We start from the raw sequence: 26,573 nt of genomic DNA on the forward strand, positions 1-26,573 counted from the left end.
TGAACCTTCACGATGTTTCCTCTATGGCAAGTATATCCTTTCTTAGGTAAGGAGACCAAAACTGCACAAAATACTCCAGGTGAGGTCTCACCAAGGCCCTGTATAGCAACAGTATATTTATATATCAACTGCCAGAATCTCAAGGTGTCCACAAGCATTTTACAATCAATGAAGTACCTTCTGAAGTGTAGTCACTGTTCTAATGTAAGAAACGTGACAGCCAATGTATGCACAGCAAGCTCCCACAAAGAGCAATGTGATAATGACCAGATAATCAATGATGTAGATTGGAGGATCCTTATTGACACCAGAGTTTAAACTTATTGTCTGAACCACACAAATAACCCCTCAGGCACTGGGCTCCCTATACAAACCCCACCGACTATTTATTGAAACACAAATTTGATGTAAAATGAGTAAATAAATTATCCTGTAGATGTTTACACAGTTCGTTGATCATGAAGCCAATCAGATCACAATGTGCCACCCTTAACTAATACCTATACTATTCCTCCATCAAAGTAATTGATCAGTATAATGAAAAGCTGAGTCTCCAGTACAAATCCCTCGGGAACACCACTGGGCACATCCTGACAATCAGAGAACATTCCCTTTATCCCTACTCTCTGTCTCCTATCTCCCAAACAAATTATCAACCCATGTCACAAGGTTCCCTCCAATTCCCTGCACGTTCATCTTGGTGAATAACCTCCTGTGCAGAATATGATCAAATACCTTCTGGAAGCCCATATAGACAAACTTCCATAGACCCTGTCCAGCATGTTAATGATCTCCTCAAATTGTTATATTAAATTGATCATGTCGGTTACAATGATTTGCTGCACAAGAATACAATAACAGCTATAACAATCCAGAGAACATGATGAACATAAGAAATAGAAGCAGGAGTAGGCCATTCAGCTCCTACTGCCTGTTGCACCATTCAATACAATCAAAGCTAATCTCCTACCTCAATCCCGCCTTCCCACACTATCCCCATATCCCTTATTCCCTCAGCATCCAGAAATCCATCAATCTCGGTCTTGAATATATTCAATGACTGAACATCCACAGCTCCCTGGGGGAGAGAATTCCAAAGATTCACAACCCCTTTCAGTGAAGACATTTCTCATCTCAGTCCTCATCAGCTGACCTCGAATTCTGAAGCTTGAATGACAGGTCGAAACAAACCTTCCACAGCAACTAACCTCCAAGTGTCAGCTAGTGAGTGATATTTCCATTATCACAGTCAGTGCAGTTCCCTTTCCTTCACTCAAACTGGTTGTGCAGTCTCCTGCCTCAAACTGACCCCGTTTATAAACTATTATGATGTCTGATCTCACTGGGATGTGTAGTGTGAGGGTGAGGCTTGTTCAGTGATCACACGGTTTGACCCGTCCAATTAAAGGGCCTTCACTTTGATTAAACAGAGCTTGTCAAACCCTTGGGCTTCATTTCAGTGACAATGACTTATTGTGCTCGAATACAATAACAGGTTTCCACTCAGTTCCAACCCAGAGAACAGGGTGCACGGGTGATGACAGGGATGGGATTGTTTGTCTCATATCAATGTTGTTACGTTGTACACATTTACAGCAACAGGAGGAGGCCATTCGTTCCCTGTTCCAATTTAATTCCATGATGGCTGATTCGTCTCTCAAATCCATTTTCCTGCCTTTTGATCCTGATCCCCTGATAAACTTTGGAACATCAGAACAGGAGGAGGCCACTCAGCCCCTCAAGTCTGTTCCACCATTCAGTTTGATTATGACTGATTTGCATATCAACCCCATCCATCCCTCTTGGTTCCGTATTGCTTAATCCAGAAGATTTGGGTGCAATCCTCAATGAATACTTTGTGTCGGTCTTTACAATGGAAAAGGGCGATGCAGAGAGAGAGGAAGTTCTTGCGAGTTTAGCAGCCTTAAAATTGGATAAATCTGCAGGCCTGGATGAGATGTATCCCAGGCTATTGAGGGAGGCAACGGAAGAGATATCAGGGGCTCTGACAGTAATTTTCAAATCCTCTCTGGCCATAGGTGATGTGCCAGGGGACTGGAGGACTGCTAACGTCCCATTATTAAAAAAGGGAGGAAAGGATTGTTGCTGGAGGTCCACCAGTGAGGGTTGTTGGCTTAGTACAAAGGGGAGAAGAGTCAATCCTCTCAACTCTAAATTCACTATTCACGTCGTTAGATCATCTACATATAGCTTATACGTCTGGTTAAATATAGACATGTAGTTTACAACAGGTTATACAGTTTTATACCCAAAACTAGGATTTAAATGCACACCCACTAGGTTTCTCTGACACTCCCTGAGTGGTCACAGAATATAAAAGCTAATACCCGAAAAGGACACTAGCCAGGCGTTCTGTTCTCTCTCTCTTGCGTCTCTATGTTGCTGACGTAGGTTCTTCCGCTTCTGCGATGGTTGGTCTCCGGAGTCTCGCTGCTTCCACGCCCGAAATCCTCCAGTCTTATACTGAATCTTATGTCTTCAAGCTGTGCTGTCTCTCTCCCGTTGGTTTCGGCCTGCTTGCCTAGTCTGTGGCATATTCTCATTGGCTCTGTTCCAAGACTTAGGCAGCATTACCTCATTCCTCCTTTCCTAAATAAGGACTTAAGTCTTATCACATTCCCTTTGTTCTTCAAGACACTCAGCTACTTCAAAACCGGTCCCAGCCAGCTCAGACCAGTGACTGGACTCAGGTTACTTCAGGTCAAAAGTTGCTTTTGCCTGTGTCAGCAGTTCGGCTGCAGCCCCTGGCCAACATCTCCCCCTTTTGATCCAAAGATACTTATCTTAGGATCATTATTCTCCCTTTCTGTGTACCACTCCTGAGGTTGTCATTGTCCCCCAATGGGCATGTTACATCCGCGATATATGGTTATATAAAAATATAAAAGAGAAGCGTATATAAGATATACTTCACACAGTGTCCTTATATTGATAATTGTTTCTTCTGTTTCATTATAGCACTAACATTCAATCGGTGCAAAATTTCAATTTTCCACCTTCTAAGCTGATATATGTTGAATATGACAAGTATTAAAGCACATATGATTACAACTACAGCAGCACGTGATAAAATCCTGACCCATGGATGTATTTGAGCATTAAAACCCCAATTCCAAAACTTATCCCAGAACCCGGGGTCCCGTAGCAGTTCCTCTGCTTTATCAGCCTGAGTTCTAATTATTTTAGTGTGTTTAGTCCATTGATGGATTATCTCATTGGCTTCCTCCGCTATTTGCGTCCAATCTGCAGTCAGGTGCGGAATGGGTGGTAGCTCGGTAGGAACATATTTCCGCAGATCTTGGTCTATATCGGTACGTTGGACTGTGAGGTTTTCATTTATTACCATCCTCATTATTGGCTTAGGCAGAACTTGTCCACCAATAACCAGGTCTAAGTTCACATTGTTAATGGCCACATTGTGTCCTTCTAGAGGGCACTGTTTCCATCCTGGCTGTCAATATTCACATAGGTGTGGTCTCAGTGGACCATAATTTTACCTTGACCGTCATTCCCCGATGGTCGCTCAATAAATGGACCCACAAATTGACTAATGGTTTTTCCCTCTGGGATTACCGACAATGTCACCTCTAGAACATTATTGCATGAAAACTGTACTCCCACTCCCTATGGTATACCCAAAGTTTTTCCTGCGCACGTTAACCCATCCACTCCCATATAATAGAAATTTAAGTCCTCTCTTTTCCCTTTGTTGGTTCGGACTGTCTTATTCTGCAGAGTATAGTTGTTCCTGGTCTCGGGATATCCCTCCGCTGTCAACATTGCTTCAGGCATATTCATTCGTTGTGACGGCTCCGAGGCAGGTTCAACCGCACTTCTGATGATGGTCAATCCGATAGCAACAAAATGCATTATCCCCTTCATTTTAGGCTGGACCTGTAATGAACAAGTGTAATTTCTGTCCTTATTTACAGTTTCTTTTGAGTACTATTTTAAGTCCAGTCTCTCCATATACTGAACCAGACCGTCCATATTCTGTTCCCAATTTTTTTCAGATTCTAACCGTCCGTTTCTTCTAACCCACTTATTCCCCCTCTTTGTTTTATTTTTCTTTCATTTTTTCCCTGGATTCACCTCTGCATGTGAACGGACAGTATCAAATTTGTTTTCAATCACCTCCTCTTTGATCTGTAGCTGGTCCTGTTCTTGATCTCCCTGACCTTTGGGATTTGGAACATCATTAGCATCAAGCAGCACATGCCAGTGGTGATTATCTTGTTTTTCTCCCACTAACTTTAGCTGATTAATGTGATACCAGCCGCTCTTATCTGTGTACCACTCCTGAGGTGTCGTTAATATCTTGTATACAGATGGGCTAGCTTTATCTACTATCTCATAGGGGCCAGCAAACTTTGGACTCAAGAATGAGGTGCACAGGTGTATTCTAATCATTACTCTTTGTCCGGGGCTCAACTCCATCGGGCTGGCTTTTGCGTTGAAATAAGCCTTGCTTTCCTGTTTCTTCTTTCCCTGTTGGTGAGCAGCTACATAATTTGCTTCTTTTACTGTTTCTACTAGCTGTTGTACCCATTTTTCTGATATAATGTGGTCTACCTCGGGTTCGGACAAATCCAAACCTACCAACCCCTCCATTCCCCTCATGTCCCTTCCTGTCATGAGTCTATAAGGAGTGTAGCCTGTTGATGAAGCCATGGTATTCCTGATCAGAACATAGGGCAGAATGACCTGCCAGGTTGTCTTGTGCTGTTGCACCATTAGTAGGGTGCTAAATAGTGAGGAGGATAGCCTTAAACTGCAGGAGGATATCAATGGGCTGGTCAGGTGGGCAGAGCAGTGGCAAATGGAATTCAACCCGGAAAAGTGTGAGGTAATGCACTTGGGAAGGGCTAACAAGGCAAAAGATTACACTACAAATGGTAAAACCCTGGAAAGTACTGAAGATCAGAAGGACCTTGGTGTGCATATCCAGAGATCCCTGAAGGAAGCAGGGCAGGTGGATAAGGTGGTTAAGAAGGCATATGGGATACTTGCCTTTATTAGCCGAGAAATAGAAAACAAGGGCAGGGAGGTTATGCTGGAACTGTATAAAACGCTGGTTAGGCCACAACTGGAGTAATGCATGCAGTTCTGGTCACCACATTATAGGAAGGATGTGATTGCACTGGAGAGGATGCAGAGGAGATCTACCAGAATGCTGCCTGGGCTGGAGGGTCTGAGCTATGAGGAAAGATTGGATAGGCTGGGGTTGTTTTCCTTGAAGCAGCGAAGGTTGAGTGGGGACCTGATAGAGGTGTATAAGATTATGAGGAGCATAGATGAAGTAGATAGGAAGACGCTTTTTCCATCAGAAGAGGAGTCAATAACTAGGGAGCATAGATTTAAGGTAAGAGGTGAAAGCTAAGAGGTTGAGGAGAAATGTTTTTACCCAGAGGGTGGTAGGAGTCTGGAACTCACTGCCTGAAAGGGTGGATGAGTCAGAAACTCTTGTAACATTTAAGAAGTATTTAAATATTCACTTGTGTTGCCATAGCCTCCAGGCCTATGGGCCAAGCGCTTGAAAATGGGATTAGTGTAGTCAGATGTTTGTTGACCGGCATGGACACGATGGGCCGAATGGTCTCCTTTTGTGCTGTAGACGTCTATAAGTCTATTAATATCCTTCCTAACATAAATCTCTCAATCTAATTTTACATATTATCTGTCTTCATTTCAAAGTAGTAACTGTGTTTGGGGTCATGGATAAACTGAAGACAGGAGTTAAAGGGACAGTATTTGCCTGGAAAGTGGAGGTGACATTGTTCCCTGAGTGTTGGGATGGTGCACAGCTTGGGAGAAACATTGCATTGGTTTGTATCAGTGGAAAGCCAGTGACAGAGTGAGAAGAGGGCTGAACAGGAACTGCCCAGATTGGTTGAGAAGTTAAATAGAAAGTTCCCTGACTGTCACAGAATGTGACACTGTTTAGAAAAGGACCAAATTTTACTCCACCCCAGATGGGATTTGAACCCACAATCTCTGATTTAGGAGGCCAGTGCCTTGCCCAGTCCCAGTGGCCTAACGGACAAGGTGGGGTTTGGTGATTGTAACTTTGACTCTTTGTCTCGATGTAATCGCTGCCAAATTTGATGCCTTTCTGTGGGCCGGCCCTTTCTTTTCATCCACAATCAGATTGGATCAATTCCAAACATTCCAGCAATGAGCTGACAGGATCAGGATTTGCTTTTTGTGTGTCAGTAATTAACGCTGGCAAAGTGTAGATTATATGTGAGAAGCAATTGTCTTTCCAGAAGTTTCCTTGCTTGCCCTAACTCGAAGTTTCAGTGATTTTCCCAACCCAGATTCCCGGCCACCTCCTTGACCTTGCTGTCTCACCCGGTCTCACTACTCTCATCGTATCAATCACAGAGAAGGCCATCTCTGATCACTTCCAGGTGTTACTCAGCACCCACATCCCCCTTCCACATTCCAGCTCTACCTCCTTCTGTATCCGTCCCTGGAAAAAAACTATCCCCAATTCACTAACAACTGCACTCTCCAAATCCCAACTGTCTAGGCCTTTCGGCCTCCGTTCACCACAACATTTCTGCAGTTCCTGATTTACTCATCCCCACCCTCACATCCACCTGAGATGCCCGAGGCCCCAATAAATCCATTCCCCTCTCTCACCCTGGCCCTTTCCCCAGGTACAAACTTCATATCCACTCCCTTAAGTCCAAGATTTGAAAGTTTATGGTGGACAACTGGTTAACCATCCACTGCCAGTGGACATCCAGGGACAGTTTAAATGGAGCTTGACTCTGTATCTAACCCATGCTGTACCTTCTCTCTGAGTGTTTGATGGGACAGTGTCAACGTGGAGAAGTTATTCCAACCCCATTTTAAATGTGGAGGAGTTATTCCTTCAAGTTCACATCCCAGTGTTTTTTAAATGTGATGAGGGTTTCTGTGTCTATCACCATTTCAGACAGTGAGTTCCAGACCCTTTCCACCCTCTGGGTGAAAAAATGACTCCTCAACTCCTCTCCAATCCATCAGTTACCTTAAATCTCTGCTCCCTGTTTATTGACCTCTCTGCTCAGGGAAATAAGATTGAAACAATCCCATCAGCTGCCTCTGCCACTTCCCTCCCTTCCACCAACCTGCCTGGAAAAAACTTCCATTACTGCTCCCTCCTGCCCGAGCCCTGAACTCACATATTTCTCTACATCTCTCCTCACGCCCTCTCTGAGCTCATCTTGTCCATGAGACCCACCTCCTGTTCCCTTGACCCTATTCTCACTAAACTGCTAATCACCCAACTTCCCCTCCTGGTTCCCATGTTAGCCGATATTGTTCATGGTTCTCTCTCTTCAGATGTTGTCCCTCTCTCCTTTAAATCTACTGTTATCACACCCTCCTCAAAAAACAATCCTTGTCCCCTCCGTCCTTACAAACTACCGTCCCATCTCCAACCTCCCTTTCCTCTCCAAAGTCCTTGAACCGTATTTTCGCCTCTCAAGTCCTGGAAAGGGTCATGGGGTCAGACGGGAGGTGAGGGGTGAGTAGCTGAGCGAGGAGTCAGACAAGGTGGGGGTGGCATAAAGCGATGGGCGACAGGCCAATAGAGAGGTCTGTTGCGGAGTGAGGAATCTCTTTCCAAGTCACACCAACAGTCACAGAGTCAATCTCTGACTCAGTTATTCCCCAAACACAGCTTGTGCACTGCGTAGAGTCACTGCCCGAGCACTGAGTCAATCCCCTCTCTCCCTCTTCTCTGTTGCTGTCTCCTATGAACCCCACCCCTTCCTGTACCCCCCTCTCTCCTGTCCCCCTCTCTCCTGTCCCCCTTTCTCCTGTTCATGTGCTGATCCCACCACTGCACATTATCGCTGCCTTGGATGCTGTGGGTCTTCCTCCTCTGATCTGTTGTCAAACACATCCGAGGCTACACATCCCGCACTGATGTTGTCAGTTCGAAAGCCTCCGAGGATGAAGAATGTTATTCTCACACTAGAAATCTCTGTCAAACATTTACCAGGGGATAAAAACAAAAAGCTAAAAGCTACTGCGGATGCTGGTAATTCCAAAACAAAAACAGAATTACCTGGAAAAACTCAGCAGGTCTGGCAGCATCGGCGGAGAAGAAATCAGTTAACGTTTCGAGCCTTCATGGCCCTTCGGCAGAACTGAAGCATAGTTAGGAGAAGGGAGAAATATAAACTGGTTTAAGGTGGGGTGGGGGCGGCGGGGGGGAGGGGGGAGAGAGACGTTGAGCGTGTGGTGATTGTGGAGATAAGCAGTGATAGGAGCAGATAATCAAAAGATGTCACAGACAAAAGGGTCAAAGAGGTGTTGAAGGTGGTGATATTTGTCTAAGAAAAGTGCTAATTAAGAATGGAAGACAGGATATTCAAAGTACAGCTCTAGTGGGGGTGGGGTGGACAGACTAACAAGGTTTTAGTTTTAGATTTAAAAATAATGGAAATAGGTGGGGAAAGAAGAATCTATATAAATTATTGAAAAAAAAGGGGGGGGTGGAGAAACGGGGTGGGGATGGGGGGAGGGGGAGTTTAAGATCTAAAGTTGTTGAATTCAATATTCAGCCCGGAAGGCTGTAAAGTGCCTAGTCGGAAGATGAGGTGCTGTTCCTCCAGTTTGCGTTGGGCTTCACTGGAACAATGCAGCAAGCCAAGGACAGACATGTGGGCAAGAGAACAGGGTGGAGTGTTAAAATGGCAAGCGACAGGGAGGTTTGGGTCTTTCTTGCGGACAGACCGCAGGTGTTCCGCAAAACGGTCGCCCAGTTTGCGTTTGGTCTCTCCAATGTAGAGGAGACCGCATTGGGAGCAACGAATGCAGTAGACTAAGTTAGGAGAAATGCAAGTGAAATGCTGCTTCACTTGAAAGGAGTGTTTGGGCCCTTGGACGGTGAGGAGAGAGGAAGTGAAGGGGCAGGTGTTGCATCTTCTGCGTGGGCATGGGGAGGTGCCATAAGTGGGGGTTGAGGAGTAGGGGGTGATGGAGGAGTGGACCAGGGTGTCCCGGAGGGAACGATCCCTACGGAATGCCGTCAGGGGGGGTGAAGGGAAGATGTGTTTGGTGGTGGCATCATGCTGGAGTTGGCGGAAATGGCGGAGGATGATCCTTTGAATGCGGAGGCTGGTGGGGTGATAAGTGAGGACAAGGGGGACCCTATCATGTTTCTGGGAAGGAGGAGAAGGCGTGAGGGAGGATGCGCGGGATATGGGCTGGACACGGTTGAGGGCCCTGTCAACGACCGTGGATGGAAAACCTCGGTTAAGGAAGAAGGAGGACATGTCAGAGGAGCTGTTTTTGAAGGTAGCGTCATCAGAACAGATGCGACGGAGGCGAAGGAACTGAGAGAATGGGATGGAGTCTTTACAAGAATTTACCAGGGGAACTGAGACAGCAGCTGCAATAAGTGAGGTTTTATTCAGATGGGACAATGACAAGTTTAAATCCCCACCTGATCTGCTGCTCAAAGTCGCCTCCGTTTCACTGGTCAGTTTCCCAAACTTCTGGAAACTCATGTTACTCCAGAAATATTTGGATTGGCTGTGAGAGACGTCAATCAGAGAGCCCCACCCACTCTGCCCGTTCCCTCCTCTTCCTGTTCCACAGCTGCTTCACTTCCTGTAGGGACTCAAAACCAACTCAGGAGACGGTGAGTGAACGAACACAATTTATAATAATTACATCACATAATATCCACACTAATCTTCAGGCAGCCTGACTATCCTGTGGGGAATCAGCTGTGGAAATGCCCCTTATGCTGTGTGAGAACATCCAGCTGAGAGAGCTGTTTACTCGGTGCTTTGTGCTGAACTGTTTGCCTGGAGCTGAGTGTTGGATATTGAGTGTGTTTATTGGAAGCATTTCCCTTCTGATTTACAGGCTGACTTTTGTTGATGGCTCATTACTGAATATGAGAAGGTGAGGTGTAATTATCTGGGAGGTGCAGAGTGTCTGAGGATTCTTACTGATTTCCTATTGTTGAGTTCTGTGTGTGTGTGTGTGTTGGGAGCTGGTTATTTTCCTGATTCAGTCCCTCTGAGGGGATGTTGCCCAGTTGGAGTGAGCATTGAGGAAGAGCTGCCTCCTTCGAAGCTTCTTTAAAGATTTCACCTGAAGGCCTCGGCCTTTCCCTAAAGCCTGGGCTTGGATTTGATAGTCTTACCCAGTACTGTGGCTGATAGCTGAATTTGGGATGTGCAGTCTGAGCGAGTGCAGTGTATCTAATTTCCCAGGATAAACCAGAACCCTTCAATCAGCTACACTGAAGCAATATTTTCCTTAGCTTCTAGCACTTCTTGCCCAGTGTGTTTTTCTCAAATAATTTTGGAAAACAAGGGGAGAAATTTCAAAATCTCCATTGAATTAACATCGCAGACTGGTGCTTACTGTGGAACAGTCTCTGAGGAGTCAGCCCCTTCAGCAAAGGATGAGAGGGATTTGGAGGAAATCATGTTTCCTGTTCCTGTTTTGCAGAAGGATTGCACCGTACTACACCAGAGAATACAGAGAGGATAGACACCACAGATAGATCCTGACCATCATCCAAGGAACAACTGCACAACTGTGGGAAGACATCCAGTCCCTTCACAGCATTGCTCAACACAGAGAAGGTTGGGCAGTGAAACCATCATCTGGAAATCGGTCAGGTCAGGGGAGCTTTGACATATCATCAGATCTGAAACTGGTCAGTGATGTGGAACCTTTCATCAGAACCAACCTTTCCGAAGGTTCAGCTGTGGGCGATCGGTCAGGGTGAGGCTGGGAGGAAGTGTGAGTGGGTTCCAGGTGTGGTGAGAGCTTCAATCATTCATCGAGCCTCATGAACCACAACTCATTCCTACAGGTGAGAGGCTGTTCAAGTGTGAGGTGTGCAAGGAGTACTCCACAGACTTTTATTATCTCCTAACGCAAGGTGCATTTGTAACTGCTCCTGTTCAGACAAGGGCATCTACATGGAAGAGAAACCATTCAAGTGCGAGGTTTGTTACAAAGCTTTTGTGACGTCTTCAAGCCTCCTGATACACCAGAGGATTCACACAGGGGAGAAACCCTTCAGGTGTGATGTCTGTGAGGCAGCTTTCATCCAATCCTCCAATCTCCAAACTCACCAGAGGATTCACACAGGGGTGAAGCCGTTCACGTGCGGGGTGTGTGACAAATCATTCTTGCAGTCATCAGCCCTCCGCAGACACCAACGCACTCACACAGGGGAGAAACCATTCAGGTGTGAATCATGTGGCAAATCATTCTCACGGTCATCAACCCTACTCGACCACCAACGCATTCACACAGGGGAGAAGCCATTCACGTGCGAGGTGTGCAACAAATCATTCTCACGGTCATCCACCCTCCTTGAACACCAACACATTCACACAGGGGAAAAACCATTCAGATGTGAGGGGTGTGGCAAATCATTCACACGGTCATCGGACCTCCGTGTCCACCAGCGCATTCACACAGGGGAGAAACCATTCACATGTGAGGTGTGTAACAAATCATTCTCTGATTCATCGGCCCTGCGGGAACACCGACGCATTCACACAGGGGAGAAACCATTCACCTGTGAGGTGTGCGACAAATCATTCACGCAGTCCTCGACCCTCCGTGCACACCAACGCATTCACACAGGGAAGAAAACATTCACATGCAAGGTTTGTGACAAATCATTCTCGCAGTCTCGAACCCTCCGTGCACATGAACATATTCACACAGAAGTAACTGTTCAAGTGTGAGGTGTCTGACAAAAGCTTCACAAAGTTTTCAAGTTGCTGTTCCATCAGACAGTCCATACAGGAGAGAAACCAATCACATGCAATGTGTATGACAAATTCACACACTCATCCAAACTCCTGCTCCATCAGAGGATCCACAGGGGAGAAACCCTTCAAATGTGAAGTTTGCGATAAAGCTTTCTTCACATCTTCAACCCTCCTGGGACAGGTGAGGATTCACGCAGGGGAGGAAGTCCTGAGGTACGATGTTTGTGACAAGGTTTTCACCCACTCCTCTGATCTCTTAAAGCTCCAGCAGAATCACATTGGAGAGAAACCATTTTGGTGTGAACTGTGTGACAGGTTTTCACACAGTCAGCGTATCTCCTGGTCCATCATTGCATCCATACTCACCCTATCGGTGTGAGTTCTGTCTGATAGCCTTCACACTGTTGTTAGACCTCCGGGAACATCAGCAAACCTCCATGGAACCACCTGGCCAAGGTCTAGCCAATCTGTCATCTGAATGTGAATCTCTACACAATCTCACTGCAAAGGATGTTCAGTGATATTGGGTCACAGAACAAGAAGCAGCTTTCACTCACATCAAACAACTAGTGACAACAACGCCAGTGCTGAGGTACTATGATGTCAATGATGAAGTCACCCTGCAGTGAGATGCCAGTGAAACAGGACTTGGAGCAACCCTCAAGCAGCAAGGATGACTAGTTGTGTTTGTATCCAGAGCGTCAACACAAACTGAACGACGCTATGCACAGATTGAGAAAGAGAGCCTGGCTGTTTGCTTATGAACTACCCAAGCAGTACCTGTTTGGGGGAGAGAAAGTGTTGGTAGAATCTGGCTACAAGCCATTTTAAAGCATCTTTTTCAACTCTTTCTATCTGCTCCAAAGCGTTTATGTCACTTAATTTGCAGAAATATCAATTGGAAATGAAGGTCTGAACACTCTAAATATTACATGTGCAATGCGTGTGTAGGGAGAGACAAAATTGGAACAGACTAGAAAGAACAAAGTTTTTTTGTTCAGTGTGATCATTTTCTTTATGGATTTTTTATGTGGAGTAACATACAAACAAAAGGGGGAATTTTGGATAAATCCCTTTTTACACTGTGGCTTCCCATATTAATGTGACCTCTGATGTCATCATATGTAAATAAAGGTTTGAGGGCAGTAACCATTTTACACACCACATGGAACATTGTTTAAAATTCAAATTGCTCTAAATATTTCTGGAGCAACATGAGTTTCCTGAAGCTTGGGAAACTGGCCGGTGAAACAGAGGCGACTTTGAGCAGCAGATCAGATGGGGATTTAAACTTGTCATTGTCCCATTTGAATAAAACCTACTTTATTACAGCTGCTGTCTCAGTTCCCCTGGTAAGTGTTTGACAGAGATTTCTAGTGTGGGAATAGCATTCTTCATCCTCGGAGGCTTTCAAACTGACAACATCAGTGTGGGATGTGCAGCCTTGGATGTGTTTGACAGCAGATCAGAAGAGGAAACCCACAGCATCCAAGGCAACGATGATGTGCAGTGGTGGGATCAGCACATGCACAGAAAAGATTGGCACAGGAGAGAAGGTCCAGGAGAGTAGGGCACAGAAGAGAGTGGGGACACAGAAGGGAGGAGGCACAGGAGAGTGAGGACATGAGAGATAGGGTGTCATGCTGTGCCTCCAGGTGTGATTTGTGGACTGACTATGTCATTGGGGAGAGACTGTGACTCAGTGATTGACTCCGTAACTGGGGGAGTGACTGTGACTCGGAGATTGACTCTCTAACTGGGAGAATCACTTGGAGAGTGATCCTCACTCCTCGCCAGAACTCTCTGCCAGGCTCTCACCCCTCACCTGTTGCAACATCCCTTGCCTCTGCCTCTTGCCCCTCCTGACCCCTTTATAATAATGGACAGTTTTCCAGACACAGCACATCAAGTGGTGGGAGTGCACACTGCAGACCAATATCACTGAGGAACACCAAGGATTTTCAGACAGTAGATGGTTATTGAACGGAGCTCTTGAGGCACAGTGGGTAGCGACCCTGCCTCTGAGCTAGAAGCGCCGGGTTCAAGTTCCACTCCAAGGCTTCATGGCCATGGAAGGTGTGTTCATATCACGGCCAAACAGGTTGAAAATGAACTTGTAAATCCTTCCAACACACGGCAATTGCAGGTGGTAAAGGTGGGAGAGATTCCTGGTCAGCCATGTGATGGACAGAAATTGGAGCCTTTACCATCACTATCCATAGCTCCAGACTACAACATGCATGTAAACGTGGATGTTGCCACAGCAACTCAGACCCATTAATGATTTGGCTGTGGGGACCAAATGTAACATGTCCAAGTTTGCTGATGGCACAAAACTTGGTGTGAATGTGAGTTGTGAGGAGGATGCAAACAGGCTTCAAGGGGATTTAGGCAGACTAAGTGAGTAGACAAGAACATGGCAGCTGCAATATAAGGTGGAAAAATGTGAAGTTATCCACTTTGGTAGGAAAAACAGAAACAGAGTATTTCTTAAATGGGAATAGATTGGGAAATGTTGATCTCCAAAGAGACCTGGATGTCCTTGTTCATAAGCCACTGAAAGCTAACAGGCAGGTGCAAAAAGCAATTAAGAAGGCAGATGGGATGTTGGCCTTTATTTCAAGGGGATTTGAGTACAGGAATAAGGAAGTCTCACTGCAGTTGTATAGGGCCTTGGAGAGACCACACCTGGAGTATTTTGTGCAGTTTTGGGCTCCTTACCTATAGAAGGATATACTGGCCATCGAGGGAGTGCAACGAAGGTTCACCAGACTAATCCCTTTGGGGTGGGATTGTCCAAGAGGAAAGACTGAGGAGACTGGGCTTGTAATCTCTGGAATTTAGAAGAATGACAGATGATCTCATTGAAGTATACAAAATTCTTAATGGCTTGACAGGGTAGATACAGGAAGGATATTTTGGGGGTCTAGAACCAGGAGACACCATCTTAGAATAAGGGGCAGGCCATTTAGGACAGAGAGGAGGAGGAATTTCTTCACTCAGAGGGTGGTGAATCTTTGGAATTCTCTGCCCCCCGAGAGCTTTTGAAGCTCAGGCATCGCATATGTTCAAAGCAGAGGTTGATAGGATGGTATGTTGCCTCCCTTGTGCCAGGGTCAAGGATGTCTCGGAGAGGCTGCAGGGCATTCTGAAGGGGGAGGGTGAACAGCTAGTGGTCGTGGTATATATCGTTACCAATGACATTGGTTAAAAAAAAGGGATGAGGTCCTACAAGTTAGGATGTAAATTTAAAAGTAGGACCTCAAATCTCAGGATTACTACCAGTGCCACATGCTAGCGAGAGTAGAAATAACAGGATACATCAGATGAATACATGGCTGAAGAAGTAGTGTAGGGAGGAGGGATTCAGATTCAGATTCCTGGGACATTGGGGCCAGTTCTGGTGAAGGTGGGACCATTAAGGTCAGAAAGCAGAATGTGGTAATAGCAGGACATGGGTAAGCACTCTGGAAAGAACAACACGAACAAGTGACAGATGGCCCTAGTGTGGGTGGGATGGGGGAAGGTGGTGGGAAAAAAGATTTAAAATAGGTTAAAAGGTGGGGATAAAACAATAAATAAAAATAAGTGGATAAAAAATAAAAATGAACACTGAGCAAAGGGGATACAAAAGGGGTGAGGATGGAGGAGAGAGTTCATGGTCTGAAGTTGTTAAACTCTGTTCAGTCTGGAAGGCTGTCAAGTGCCTAATCGGAAGATGAGGTGCTGTTCCTCCAGTTTGCATTGGGCTTCACTGGAACATTGTAGCAGACCAAGTGGGCATGAGAGCAGAAAGGTGTGTTGAAATGGCTAGCAACAGGAAGGTCTGGGTCATGCTTGCGGACAGACCGAAGGTAACCTGCTTTCTGACCTTAATGCCACCATCAGCATCTCCTTTATCCACTACCATTAACACCCCTTTGTCCTTTTGTTCATGACATCTTTGTCAATCGCTCCTTTGCTCTCACCTATCGCTGTCCTTTTATCCAGCTTCACCTGCTCCACCCCCCTTAAACAGTATAAATTTCATCACATCTTTACTTCTCTTTAGCTCTGAAGAAGAGTCATACAGACTCAAAACATTAACTCTGTCTTTCTCTCCACAGATGCTGTTAGACTTGCTGAGTTTTTACAGCATTTTCTGTTTTTGCACATCTGCAGTATTTTGCTTTTATCTTAATTAACAATCTTGTTCTGCGGGGTCCCTTGTGGAAGAGCGACCATAAAGTGACAGAGTTGTTCATTAGGATGGAAAGTGAAGAAGTTGAATCCAAAACCAGGGTCTTGAATGTAAATAAAGGGAACTACAAGGGTATGAGGCGTGAATTGGCAATGATGGATTGGGGAACCTTACTGAAAGGGTTGATGGTGGATAGGCAATGGCTAATATTTAAGGACGTGTGCATGAATTACAACAATTATTCCTGTCTGGTGCAAAAATAAAACAGGAAAGGTGGATCAACCATGGCATACAAAAGAAATTAGGGATAGTATTAGATCCAAAGAGGAGACATATAAAATTGCCAGAAAAAGCAGCAAGCCTGAGGATTGGCAGCAGTTTAGAATTCAACAAAAGTGGACAAAAAGATTGATCAAGAAGAGGAAAATGGAGTATGAGAGTAAACTTGCGAGGAACATAAAAACTGACTGCTAAAGCTTCTATAAATACATGAAGATGAGCGAAAACAAATGTAGGTCCGTTATAGTCAGAAATGGGAGAAATTATAATGGGGAACAAAGAAATGGCAGAAGAATTGAACACATATTTTGGTTCTGTCTTCACGAAAGAGGACAAATAATTTCCTGGAAATGTTGGGGAACCAAGGGGCTAATGAAAGGGAGGAATTGAAGAAAATCAGTATTAGTAAAAAAAATGATGCTAGAGTAATTAATGGGGTTAAAGGCTGAAAAATTCCCAGGGCCTGATAATCTACATCCCAGAGTACTAAAGGAAGTGGCCCTGGAAATATTGGATGCATTGGTGGTCATATTCCAAAATTCTATTGACTCTGAAGCAGTTACTACAGATTGGAGGGTGGCAAATGTAACCCCACTGTTTAAAAAAAGGAGGGAGAGAAAAAAAACGAGAATTACAGACCAGTTAGCCTAACATCAGTAGTGGGGAAAATGCTAGAATCTATTATAAAAGAAATGGTAACAGAACACTTGGAAAGCATTAACGGGATTAGACAAAGCCAGCATGGGTTTATGAAAGGGAAATCATGTTTAAGTAATCTGCTGGAGTTTTTTGAGGATGTAACTCATAGAATTGATAAGGGAGAACCAGTGGATGTGGTGTATTTGAATTTCAAGAAGGCTTTTGATAAGGTCCCACATAAGAGGCTAGTGGGCAAAATTAAAACGCATGGGATTAGGGGTTATATACTGGCATGGATTGAGAATTGGCTGACAGACCAGAAACAGAGAGTGGGAATAAATGGGTCTTTTTCCGGATAGCAGGCAGTGACTAGTGGTATACCGCAGGGATCAGTACTTGGACCCCTGCAATTCATGATATATATAAATGAGGGAACCAAATGCAATATTTCCAAGTTTGCTGACGACACAAAACTGGGCTGGGTTGTGAGGAGGATGCAAGGAGGCTTCAGGGCGATTTAGACAAGTTGTGTGTGTGGGCAAACACATGGCAGATGCAGTATAACGTGGATAAATGTGAAGTTATACACTTTGGTGTGAAAAACAGAAAGGCAGAGGCAAAGGCATTTAAATGGCAATATATTGGGAAATATGGATGTACAAAGGGATCTGGGTGTCCTTGTACACCAGTCAATTAAAGTAAACAGGGAGGTGCAGCAAGCAATTAGGAAGGCAATTGGAATGTTGGTCTTCATTGCAAGAGGATTTGAGTTCAGAAGTAGGGGTGTCTTACTGAATGTTATACAGGGCCTTGGTGTGACCACACCTGGAGTATTGCGTGCAGTTTTTGTCTCCCTACCTGAGCAAGGATATACTTGCCATCGAGTGAGTGCAGAGAAGGTTCACTAGGCTGATAACGGGGATGGCAAGATTGTGTCATATGAGGAGAGATTGGTTCGACTGGGCCTGTATTCATTTTTGGATATTAGGGACACCAAGGGGCATGGAGAGAAAGCGGGAATATGGCATTGAGATAGAGGATCAGCCATGATCATATTGAATGGCGGAGCAGACTCGAAGGGCCAAATGGCCTACTTCTGTTCCTAGCTCCTATGTTTTTGCGACAGATTTCTAGATACCAATGATATCAAGGAATATGGTGATAGTGTGGGAAGATGGCACTGGGGTAGAAGATCAGCCTTGATCGAGTTAAAGGGCGCAGCAGGCTCGAAGGGCCGATTGGCCTACTGGGGGTGTAACTTCAACAGCTGGTGTGGATCAGATCAGTGCCAAGAGCACAAGATTCGATCTCCATTCCGGCTGGGGTGGATTCGGGATCTGCCTCTTTGCCATTCATGTGGCAATGTGGGTTGGACCTGCCTTTGGGCAGAGAACTCAAGAAGAAGATGGTTGTTCTGGAGTGTGGCTCTATTTGAGTCAGTGGGATTTAGGATGTTTGGGTTTTTGCTTGATGTGGGGATCCTCTATCAGTACCGAGTCTGTAGGTTGTTCCTCACTTCTGGAGTCTACTCACTTTTCTCCATCAGTTTCACTTCTCCTGACACCAGGGACTTTACCACCTTTCAAAGCTTCAGGAACCCAGACACAAAAGACAACACTGACACCTGCAGCTCTAACTAGTTACCACTTTAAATCAAATCAAACTTTCAGGCTGTCAGTTTACAGGGGGAATAGCATTCTGCACACAGCCTTGGGACGTAACCCCTTAGAAATGGAATCTAATACAACAGAATTATTATAAGTTATCAGCTGTGGCTTAGTTAGCATTCTCGTCTCTGATTCAGAAGTTTGTGGGTTCAACACTTAGGCTGACACACCAGTGCAGTACTGAGGGAGTGCTGCACTGTCAGAGGGACCACCTTTCAGATTCATCTGCCCTCTCAGGTGAATATAAAAGATCCCATGACACTAGGTCATTGGAGGCCAGGGCAGTTACCGTGATTTCCTGGCCAATAAGGATCTCTCAATCAACATCACCAATAACAAATCAACTGGTCAATATCGCATTGCTGTTTGTGGGAGCTTGCTGTGCACAAATTGCTGCCACGTTTCTTACATCGCAACAGTGACTACACTACAAAAAAGCACTTTATTGGCTGTAAAGTGTTTTTGGATGCCTTGAGTTTGTGAAAGTTGATATAAAACTGCAATTCTTTCTTTCTTAGGGAAACATTTTGCTTCCTGTGAACTGGGAATTATAAACCCATTGATGGAGAAAGTATACCAGCCCACAGTGACACTGACCGATATGTTGTGTACAGGACTCTTACTGTAGGCTCCTGAGTGTTTCAGTGAATAGGAACAGACCATGCCGAGAAACCCAGGTAGTTTGGGTGAAACTAAACAAATGAATTTATTGTAAGTAATAGATCAATACAGAAGATTGATTAAACAGCGGACAAAGAACACAATATTCAGCTAACACCAAATGTTGAATCAAGCAAAATAATAAAGCATTTGAAAATGACTCAAGATCTTTTCCAGAACATGAAATGAATCTTAGAAGAGTGTAAGGTGAACATATCACGTTATTACATTGAGGTATGATGGGCTCCGGGAACTCAGGTCTGTAGAGACTCACCCCGACTCCTTCACCATACTCAGGACAGAAGTCCTCCCAGACAGCAGACTACAAACATTACCCATGGTATTAGTCAAATGTCCATCACCTGAAGAGGATCTGTCTATATTTCATATCACCAACTAAAGCAGGGTCCAATTCTACCCCATACCCACTCCTGAGAGCTGCCTCACTTTACTAACACACACACACTCACATCAGGGGAAACTCTCTCAGAAGACTACAGACAGAAGTTTCTTTAAAATCCCTGTGCTTTAGTCTGGCTCCCAATTCCGATGGTCAGAAATGACACCGAACTTTAGTGACACAGGATGGAGCTCGTTTCCATCATACAAACACGTGCAGAATTGAAGAGATCGAGAGTCGTTTGCAGATCGGTTACAGAGTGGGCAACGACACTATAGTGATCTGCAAACTGTAGATCATGTGTATCTATGGTGGTCAGTTTAGTTTTGGCATAGAGGTGACCGGGGTAAATGAGTTTCCCATCTAGATGGTATTTAATACTGACACCAGAGGGCAGTTGATCTTTGACGAGGTGAATAGTCACTGTCAGGTAGATTGTAAATAAAATGGGGGCCATCACACAGCCTTGCTTGACACCAGTCTGGATTTTGAAGACTTCTGTTTCAGATCTCCCACTCAAGACAGTTGCAGTCATATCATCATGAAGCAATTGCAGGATTGTGATGAAGTTTCTTGAACATCCAAATCATTGGAGCACAATCCACAGAGCCTCACGATTTACTGAGTTAAATGCTTTGATCACGTCAATGAATGTAATGAAGAGTGCCTGATGTTCTCGACATTTTTTTGGGGTTTGTCTGACAGCAAAGACCATGTCGGAGGTTCCTCTGGAGAGGCTAAAGTGAAGTCAAAGTTCTAAGTGATGTCTGTTTCACTCGATCCATGTGGGGGACCGATGTCTGCTGGACAGATCATCGACTTGTTCGATCGGTGATGAACATCCACCCAGCACCAAGATATCACCAGGCCCAAAAGTCCAAGAGGAAGAAGATCAATGTCTCAGCCCTAAAACAGCCCGACCGAAGAGAGGAATTCCAGGTGCAGCTCATGACCAATCTGGAAAATCTTCACACATCCAACTCAATTGCTGAACAGTAGGATCAAATAAAATCAGCTGTACTAAACTCCTGTGTCCAGACCATTGGGTTCGAGCATCATCGTCAACAGGACTAGCTCGACGAACAAGATGCTCCTGGAATATAAACGATCAGCCTTCATTGCCTGGCAGAACAACCCAAGGTCGCAACTCAAGAAAGCAGCATTTCAACAGCTCAAGGCTGACACCCAAAGACAAATCGGGAAAATAAAGGACGTGGTGGGAAGAGAAAGCCTGAGAGATCAAACAATATGCGGATCATCATGACATGCAAATCTATTTTTGAAGTCACCAGGGCCATTTATAGACCAAGATCAAATGGACAAAATCCCCTTTGTTGGTATTTCTCTTCTTAAGGATGACAATGCCATCTGTTGACGCTGGAAAGAACATTTTGAACAACTCCTCAACCATGAATCCACAGTGACAGCTGATACCCTCCAGTCTATCCCCCTGTGCTTGTGGTAGAATCCATGGGTGAGTCACCATTAATGGGAGAGCTGCAACAAACAATCAAACAGATGAAAAATAACAAAGCCTGTGGCCCCGATGATATTCCAGCTGAGGTCTTCAAAGCTGGTGGACTTCTGCTCACATCAGGACTCCAAGAACTCATCGTCTAGGTTTGGGAAGAAAAGAACTTCAGGAATGTGATAGATGTAACTATCTTCCTGGCATGATTTATCTCCCTTCTTGGAAACTATTGAGATATTTCCCTCTTGTCCAGAGCAGGGAGAATCCTGACACACATTCTCTTGAATCACCTACTTCCTGTGGCTGAGGAAATCCTCCCAGAGACACAGTGACATCCCCTCCTCATGTCTCCTTCTTTGTCTTAGCATTAATTTTTATCTGATTATGTCTGTATGAAACACCTTGGGACGTTTTACTATATTAAAGGCGCTGGACAAATGCAAGTTTTTGTTGAAGGGTTGATGCCCTCTTTCCCATCTCACATTCCCTCCAATCCTCAAGGTACTGACCTGGAGTACAGACTGTGGACATTGATTGGTCTCTAGTGCTCTGTTTGAGTGGCCATTCAGCACGTGTAGACCCAGACTGAATGTTGTGAGACAATGGAGACTGTCACAGCCGAGACACATCCTGCCCTCCCCCTGACTTCCCAGCTGGGGTCACTGATGAAGAACGGGATTCCTGGCTGATACTCCTCCTCCATAGACCAGAGATGCTGAAGCTAATTGCAGTACCTCCATGACTACCCCAGAAATGGCTCCTCCCCCAGGTGCTCAGGTGTTAGGAAATAGACAGTTTGAGTAAGTTATATTGGTATTTGTGGGTGTTAGGAATGAGTTTTAGCTTTAAAGTTTAAGTTTGACTGGTATTTCTGTATCAGGGTGTTAAGAAAGTTTAAATGGAGTTTTAGTTTCACTTTTAAAAGGTGCCTGCATTTCTAACGAAAGTTTTTCGACTTAAGCTCAGTTAAGCAAACAAGAGTAGAAAAAAAAGTGCTGTTGCTTAGCAATAGGGGTCCAGAGATGCAGGTCCCTCCCACAGACACACACACAGAAGAGAAACAGTAGCTTGTTTTGGAAGCTGTTGGACTTGAGTTGGTTTTGAAAAATAGCTGCCAGGAGAGATTGGAGCAAAGGGAACAGATAGCCAGTCCCAAGCTAAAGAAAAACCCCAAAACTCCAGGGGAGTGGAACAGGACAAAGTTCCAAGCAGCGTCAAAGGAAGGGCAGGAACCTGGAAAAGGTCCTGTTAATGAAGTTAAGAGTGAGGGGCAGAGAGAAAGGCTCAAAGCTTCAGATTTAAAGAGACAACTGAAGATCTGTAACTCTTTGCTATGGGCATGTGAAACAGTGGTGTACTGTTGACGGCTGACAGTGAGAAAGAGTGCATGGAACATAGCTTGAATGCATGTGATGACCCAGGGAAGAGGAACATCGAAAGGAGAGTTCGACGTGGACCATTGTGGAAGGTGCCTGAGAGAAAGTGTCAGTTTGGAAGAAGATTCCAAGGTGAGATCTTGGGGAGCGGAGATTGTAAAACCCTTGTGTGAAAGACAGAATTCAGTGAGACTCATGGTGTGACAAGCGTCTGGGGGAAGTTAAGGAGAGATCCATTGCATCTGGTTGAGGTGGCATCTGTCACTTGGTTTCAGAACATGGTGTGTCTGACCACAGGGTGCCCATTGGTACATGGACTGTGTACTTACTGTGGACATTAGAGTATAAGATAGCTTTTGTTACTTGTGTTATCCTCACAAATCTGTAAAAATCTGTAAAGGTATAGTTGTGGGTGAAGGAGTATTGTAATATAGTTAATCTTTTCTTGTTGAATAAATGTTTTACTCTTTTGTTAAACGTTCATCAGCTGACCCCTGTCACTCTGTTCAGTAGCTACTCTCCACGTATCTAAACAAACAAATAAAAGTTAGGATCTATCAAGCTGGGTTCCACTTTGGGATAATCTCAGCTGGGGATCATAACACTTATGCTGGTAGATCAGAAGCTGAAGCCTTTCTAACCACTGAGTAGCTGATTGCCTTCTTGGTCAGAGTGAGAGTCAGTGAGTGACTTGTACCTGACGCTGCACTGAAAGGATGCTGAGTTTATACAGGAGAGTCTATTGGTGATGCTTGGTGATCTGGTCAATGGTTAAATTGGTCTTCTTGAAACGATTGGACTGATGGTGGGAGAGGTTTGAGACAGACACTGCTGAGACAGACAGTGCTTTGGAACAATAGCTCTCCTGTGTGAGCACTGGAGGGTAAACAACACAGACAACTCTCAGTGCAACAGAAGCAGGTGATCCGGCTCCAAGTCCACGTGGAGACATCTGTATATGGTGCGAGAGGAGGAGTAGGTGAAACAATCCTGGCACACGTCACACTGGAAGTGTTTGTCTCCCATGTGAGTTCACAGATGTTCCAAGAGGTCTGACAACTGTGTGAAGGCTTTATTACACAACTCACACCGATAGGGTTTCTCTCATCTGAGTGTGTTGATGGACCAGGAGATACACTGACTGAAAATCTTGTCACATCTAAATGGTTTCTCTCCAGTGTGGATCCACTGGTGCTTCAGGAGATATACTGACCGTGTTAAAGCCATGTCACAAACATTGCACTTGGTGAGTTTCTCCCCTCTGAATGCTCTGGTGTTCCGGGAGAGTGGAAGATGACACGAAAATTTCATCAACAAATCTCATACTTGAAGAATTACTCTCATGTGTGGATCCTCTTATGGAGCAGGAGAGTTGATGACTGTGAGAATGATTTGTCACACACCTCACACATGAATGGTTTCTTTCCTGTGTGAATGCGTTGGTGTGTGTGGAGATTCGATGACTGTGTGAACGATTTCTCACACACCTCGCACATGAAGGGTTTCTCTCCTGTATGAATGCGTTGGTGTGCGTGAAGATTCGATGACTGCGAGAATGATTTGTCACACACCTCACACGAGAATGGTTTCTCCCCTTTATGAATGTGTTGGTGTGCGCGGAGGTTTGATGACAGTGAAAATGATTTGTCACACACCTCGCACGTGAATGGTTTCTCCCCGGTGTGAACATGTTGGTGCACACGGAAGGTCGTTAAGTGCGAGAATGATTTGTTGCACACCTGACATGTGAATGGTTTCTCCCCAGTGTGAATGCGCTGGTGTGCACGGAAGTTTGTTAAGTCCGAGAATGATTTGTCACACACCTCACATGTGAAAGGTTTCTCCCCAGTGTGAATGCGTTGGTGAACACGGAGGCTCCATGACTCCGAGAATGATTTGTCACACACCTCGCACGTGAATGGTTTTTCACCTGTGTGAATGCGTTGGTGTTTCACCAACGTTGATGACCGTGCAAAGCCCTTGTTACACACCTCACAATTAAATGGTTTCTCCCCTGTGTGAATGCGTCGGTGTTTCACGAGTGTGGATGACTGTGTGAACGCTCGGTCACACACCTCACACTTGAAGGGTTTCTCTCCTGTGTGAATCAACCGGTGTCTCAGGAAGCTCGTAGACGTCACAAAACGTTTTCTGCACACCCCACACTTGAAGGGCTTCTCTTCCATGTTGCTGCCCTTCTCTTAAAAGCAGTTGTGTCTGATGCACCTTGTGTATTAGGAGATTGTTTGAGCCTGTGGATCCCTCCTCTCACACCTCACACTTGAACAGCCTCTTACCTGTAGGAATGAGTCAGTGGTTCATGAGGCTCAATAAATGATTGAAGCTCTTACCACACTTGGAGCCCACTCACATTTCTTCCCAGCCTCACCCTGACTGATCGCCCACAGCCGAACCTTCGGAAAGGTTGGTTCTGATGGAAGGTTCCACACCACTGACCAGTTTCAGATCTGATGATATGTCAAAGCTCCCCTGACCCGACCGATTTCCAGATGATGGTTTCACTGCCCAACCTTCTCTGTGTTGAGCAATGCTGTGAAGGGACTAGATGTCTTCCCACAGTTGAGCAGTTGTTCCTTGGGTAATGGTCAGGATCTACCTGTAGTGTCTATCCTCCCTGTATTCTCTGGTGTAGTACAGTGCAATCCTTCTGTAAAACAGGAAAAGGAAACATGATTTCCTCCAATTTCTGTAAGAGTAATGGCTTAATGGTTAAATTAATGAGACCATGATGATATTAATGATGTAACTGTGACATCAATAGTCAGATGACCAAGAGGCTCCAAGAGAGCTCGGTACAGAATAGTCTGTATCCTGAATACCAGGTGCTTACCCTGAGGTCTTTGTAAATAATTCTGAATAAACTGTTTGAAGTTAAACTACAGCGACTATCTCAAGTCTGTCATAGGGAAGCAAAGCTTCATCAAGGTACGGTAAGACCAGAAAGTATGGGAACAGTAAAACCTCACTAAAGCTCGGCAATCACATCAAAACAACTCCCTCTCCTCCTTTGTTGAAGGGACTGACTGCTCAGTTAGAGACTGTTCCACAGTGAGTGCCAGTCTGCTATTCCCCTGTGTGGGGGATCAGATGCAAGTCCTTTCTTTTTTCACACTTGACTGTCACACACCCTCTGTTTCCAGCAGGGACACTGGATAGTGACCAGGAGCAGACAACGTGGCTACTTTCTTTCCTCCACCCAGCCCCCCATCTTCCCAGGCACCATGGGGACAATGGAAAAGACAGTCGAGCGGAGTGTAAAATGGGCTATCAATTCACCATGAACTCATTGTGCTGATGAAGACCAGTTTTACCCTTAGAGTATGTGTTCAATATAAAAACACTCAGGACAAATTCAATGGAGATTTTGAAATTTCTCCCCTCGTTTTCAAAACTATTTGAAGAAAACAGACTGGGCAGGAAGTGCTAGAAGCTAAGGAAAATATTGCTTCAGTGCAGCTGATTGAAGGGTTCTGGTTTATCCTGGGAAATTAGATACACTGCACTCACTCAGACTGCACATCCCAAATTCAGCTATCAGCCACAGCACTGGGCAAAACTATCAAATCCAAGCCCAGGCTTTTGGGAAAGGCCTAGACCTTCAGGTAAAATCTTGAGAGAAGGCATTAAAAGACATTTCAATAAATGTGTCTCCAGGTACAGCAACCGAATTGTTATGGTGCTGGATTAACCATGCAGAGATTGTGAGTTCAAATCAAACCATGGAAAGTTACATACATAGAAACAGGCCATTCGGTCCATTTGGTCCATGCTGGTGTTTATGCTTCACACAAGACTCCTCTCACCCCTCCTCATCTCACCCTATCAGCGTATCCTTCTGTTCCTTTTCAGTCTATCCATGTAATTGTAATCCCTCAATCCTGGAACCATTCCAGTAAATCTCTTCTGTACCCTCTCCAAAATTCAGAAATAGGGCGGTGGGAGTTCCTGGAAAGATTTGAAACGACAGGAACATCCAGATCCCAACACACAGACAGAACTCAACAATAGGAAATCAGTAAGAATCCTCAGACACTCTGCACCTCCCAGATAATTACACCTCACCTTCTCATATTCAGTAATGAGCCATCAACAAAAGTCAGCCTGTA

At 45.0% G+C, this 26,573-nt stretch overlaps 2 protein-coding genes across 4 annotated transcripts in view; one reads left to right on the forward strand and one right to left on the reverse strand.

Moving 5' to 3' along the window:
- Positions 1-26,573, forward strand: part of LOC144695267 (uncharacterized) — a 556,511-nt gene that overhangs the window by 486,282 nt on the left and 43,656 nt on the right. For 2 of the 3 annotated variants that reach the window (XM_078566182.1, XM_078566179.1), the window contains exon 2: positions 10,859-13,203. In XM_078566182.1, the coding sequence (XP_078422308.1) occupies positions 10,968-11,747 (780 nt within the window). In that variant the 5' untranslated portion in view covers positions 10,859-10,967 and the 3' untranslated portion in view covers positions 11,748-13,203. Of the gene's footprint in view, positions 1-10,488; positions 13,204-26,573 lie in introns of all 3 variants that reach the window. The other variant, XM_078566180.1, reaches the window with a different exon arrangement.
- LOC144695260 (uncharacterized) lies at positions 21,663-25,056 on the reverse strand. The gene has a single exon (XM_078566168.1). The coding sequence runs from the start codon at positions 24,630-24,632 to the stop codon at positions 23,787-23,789; it is 846 nt and encodes a 281-aa protein (XP_078422294.1). The 5' UTR covers positions 24,633-25,056; the 3' UTR covers positions 21,663-23,786.

Source organism: Cetorhinus maximus, chromosome 21 (assembly GCF_964194155.1).
Source record: "Cetorhinus maximus chromosome 21, sCetMax3.hap1.1, whole genome shotgun sequence".
Lineage (NCBI taxonomy): Eukaryota > Metazoa > Chordata > Chondrichthyes > Lamniformes > Cetorhinidae > Cetorhinus > Cetorhinus maximus.

Excerpts from the sequence above, each read along its gene's own strand:
- LOC144695260 (XM_078566168.1), bottom strand. The coding sequence starts at position 24,632 with ATGGAAGAGAAGCCCTTCAAGTGTGGGGTGTGCAGAAAACGTTTTGTG.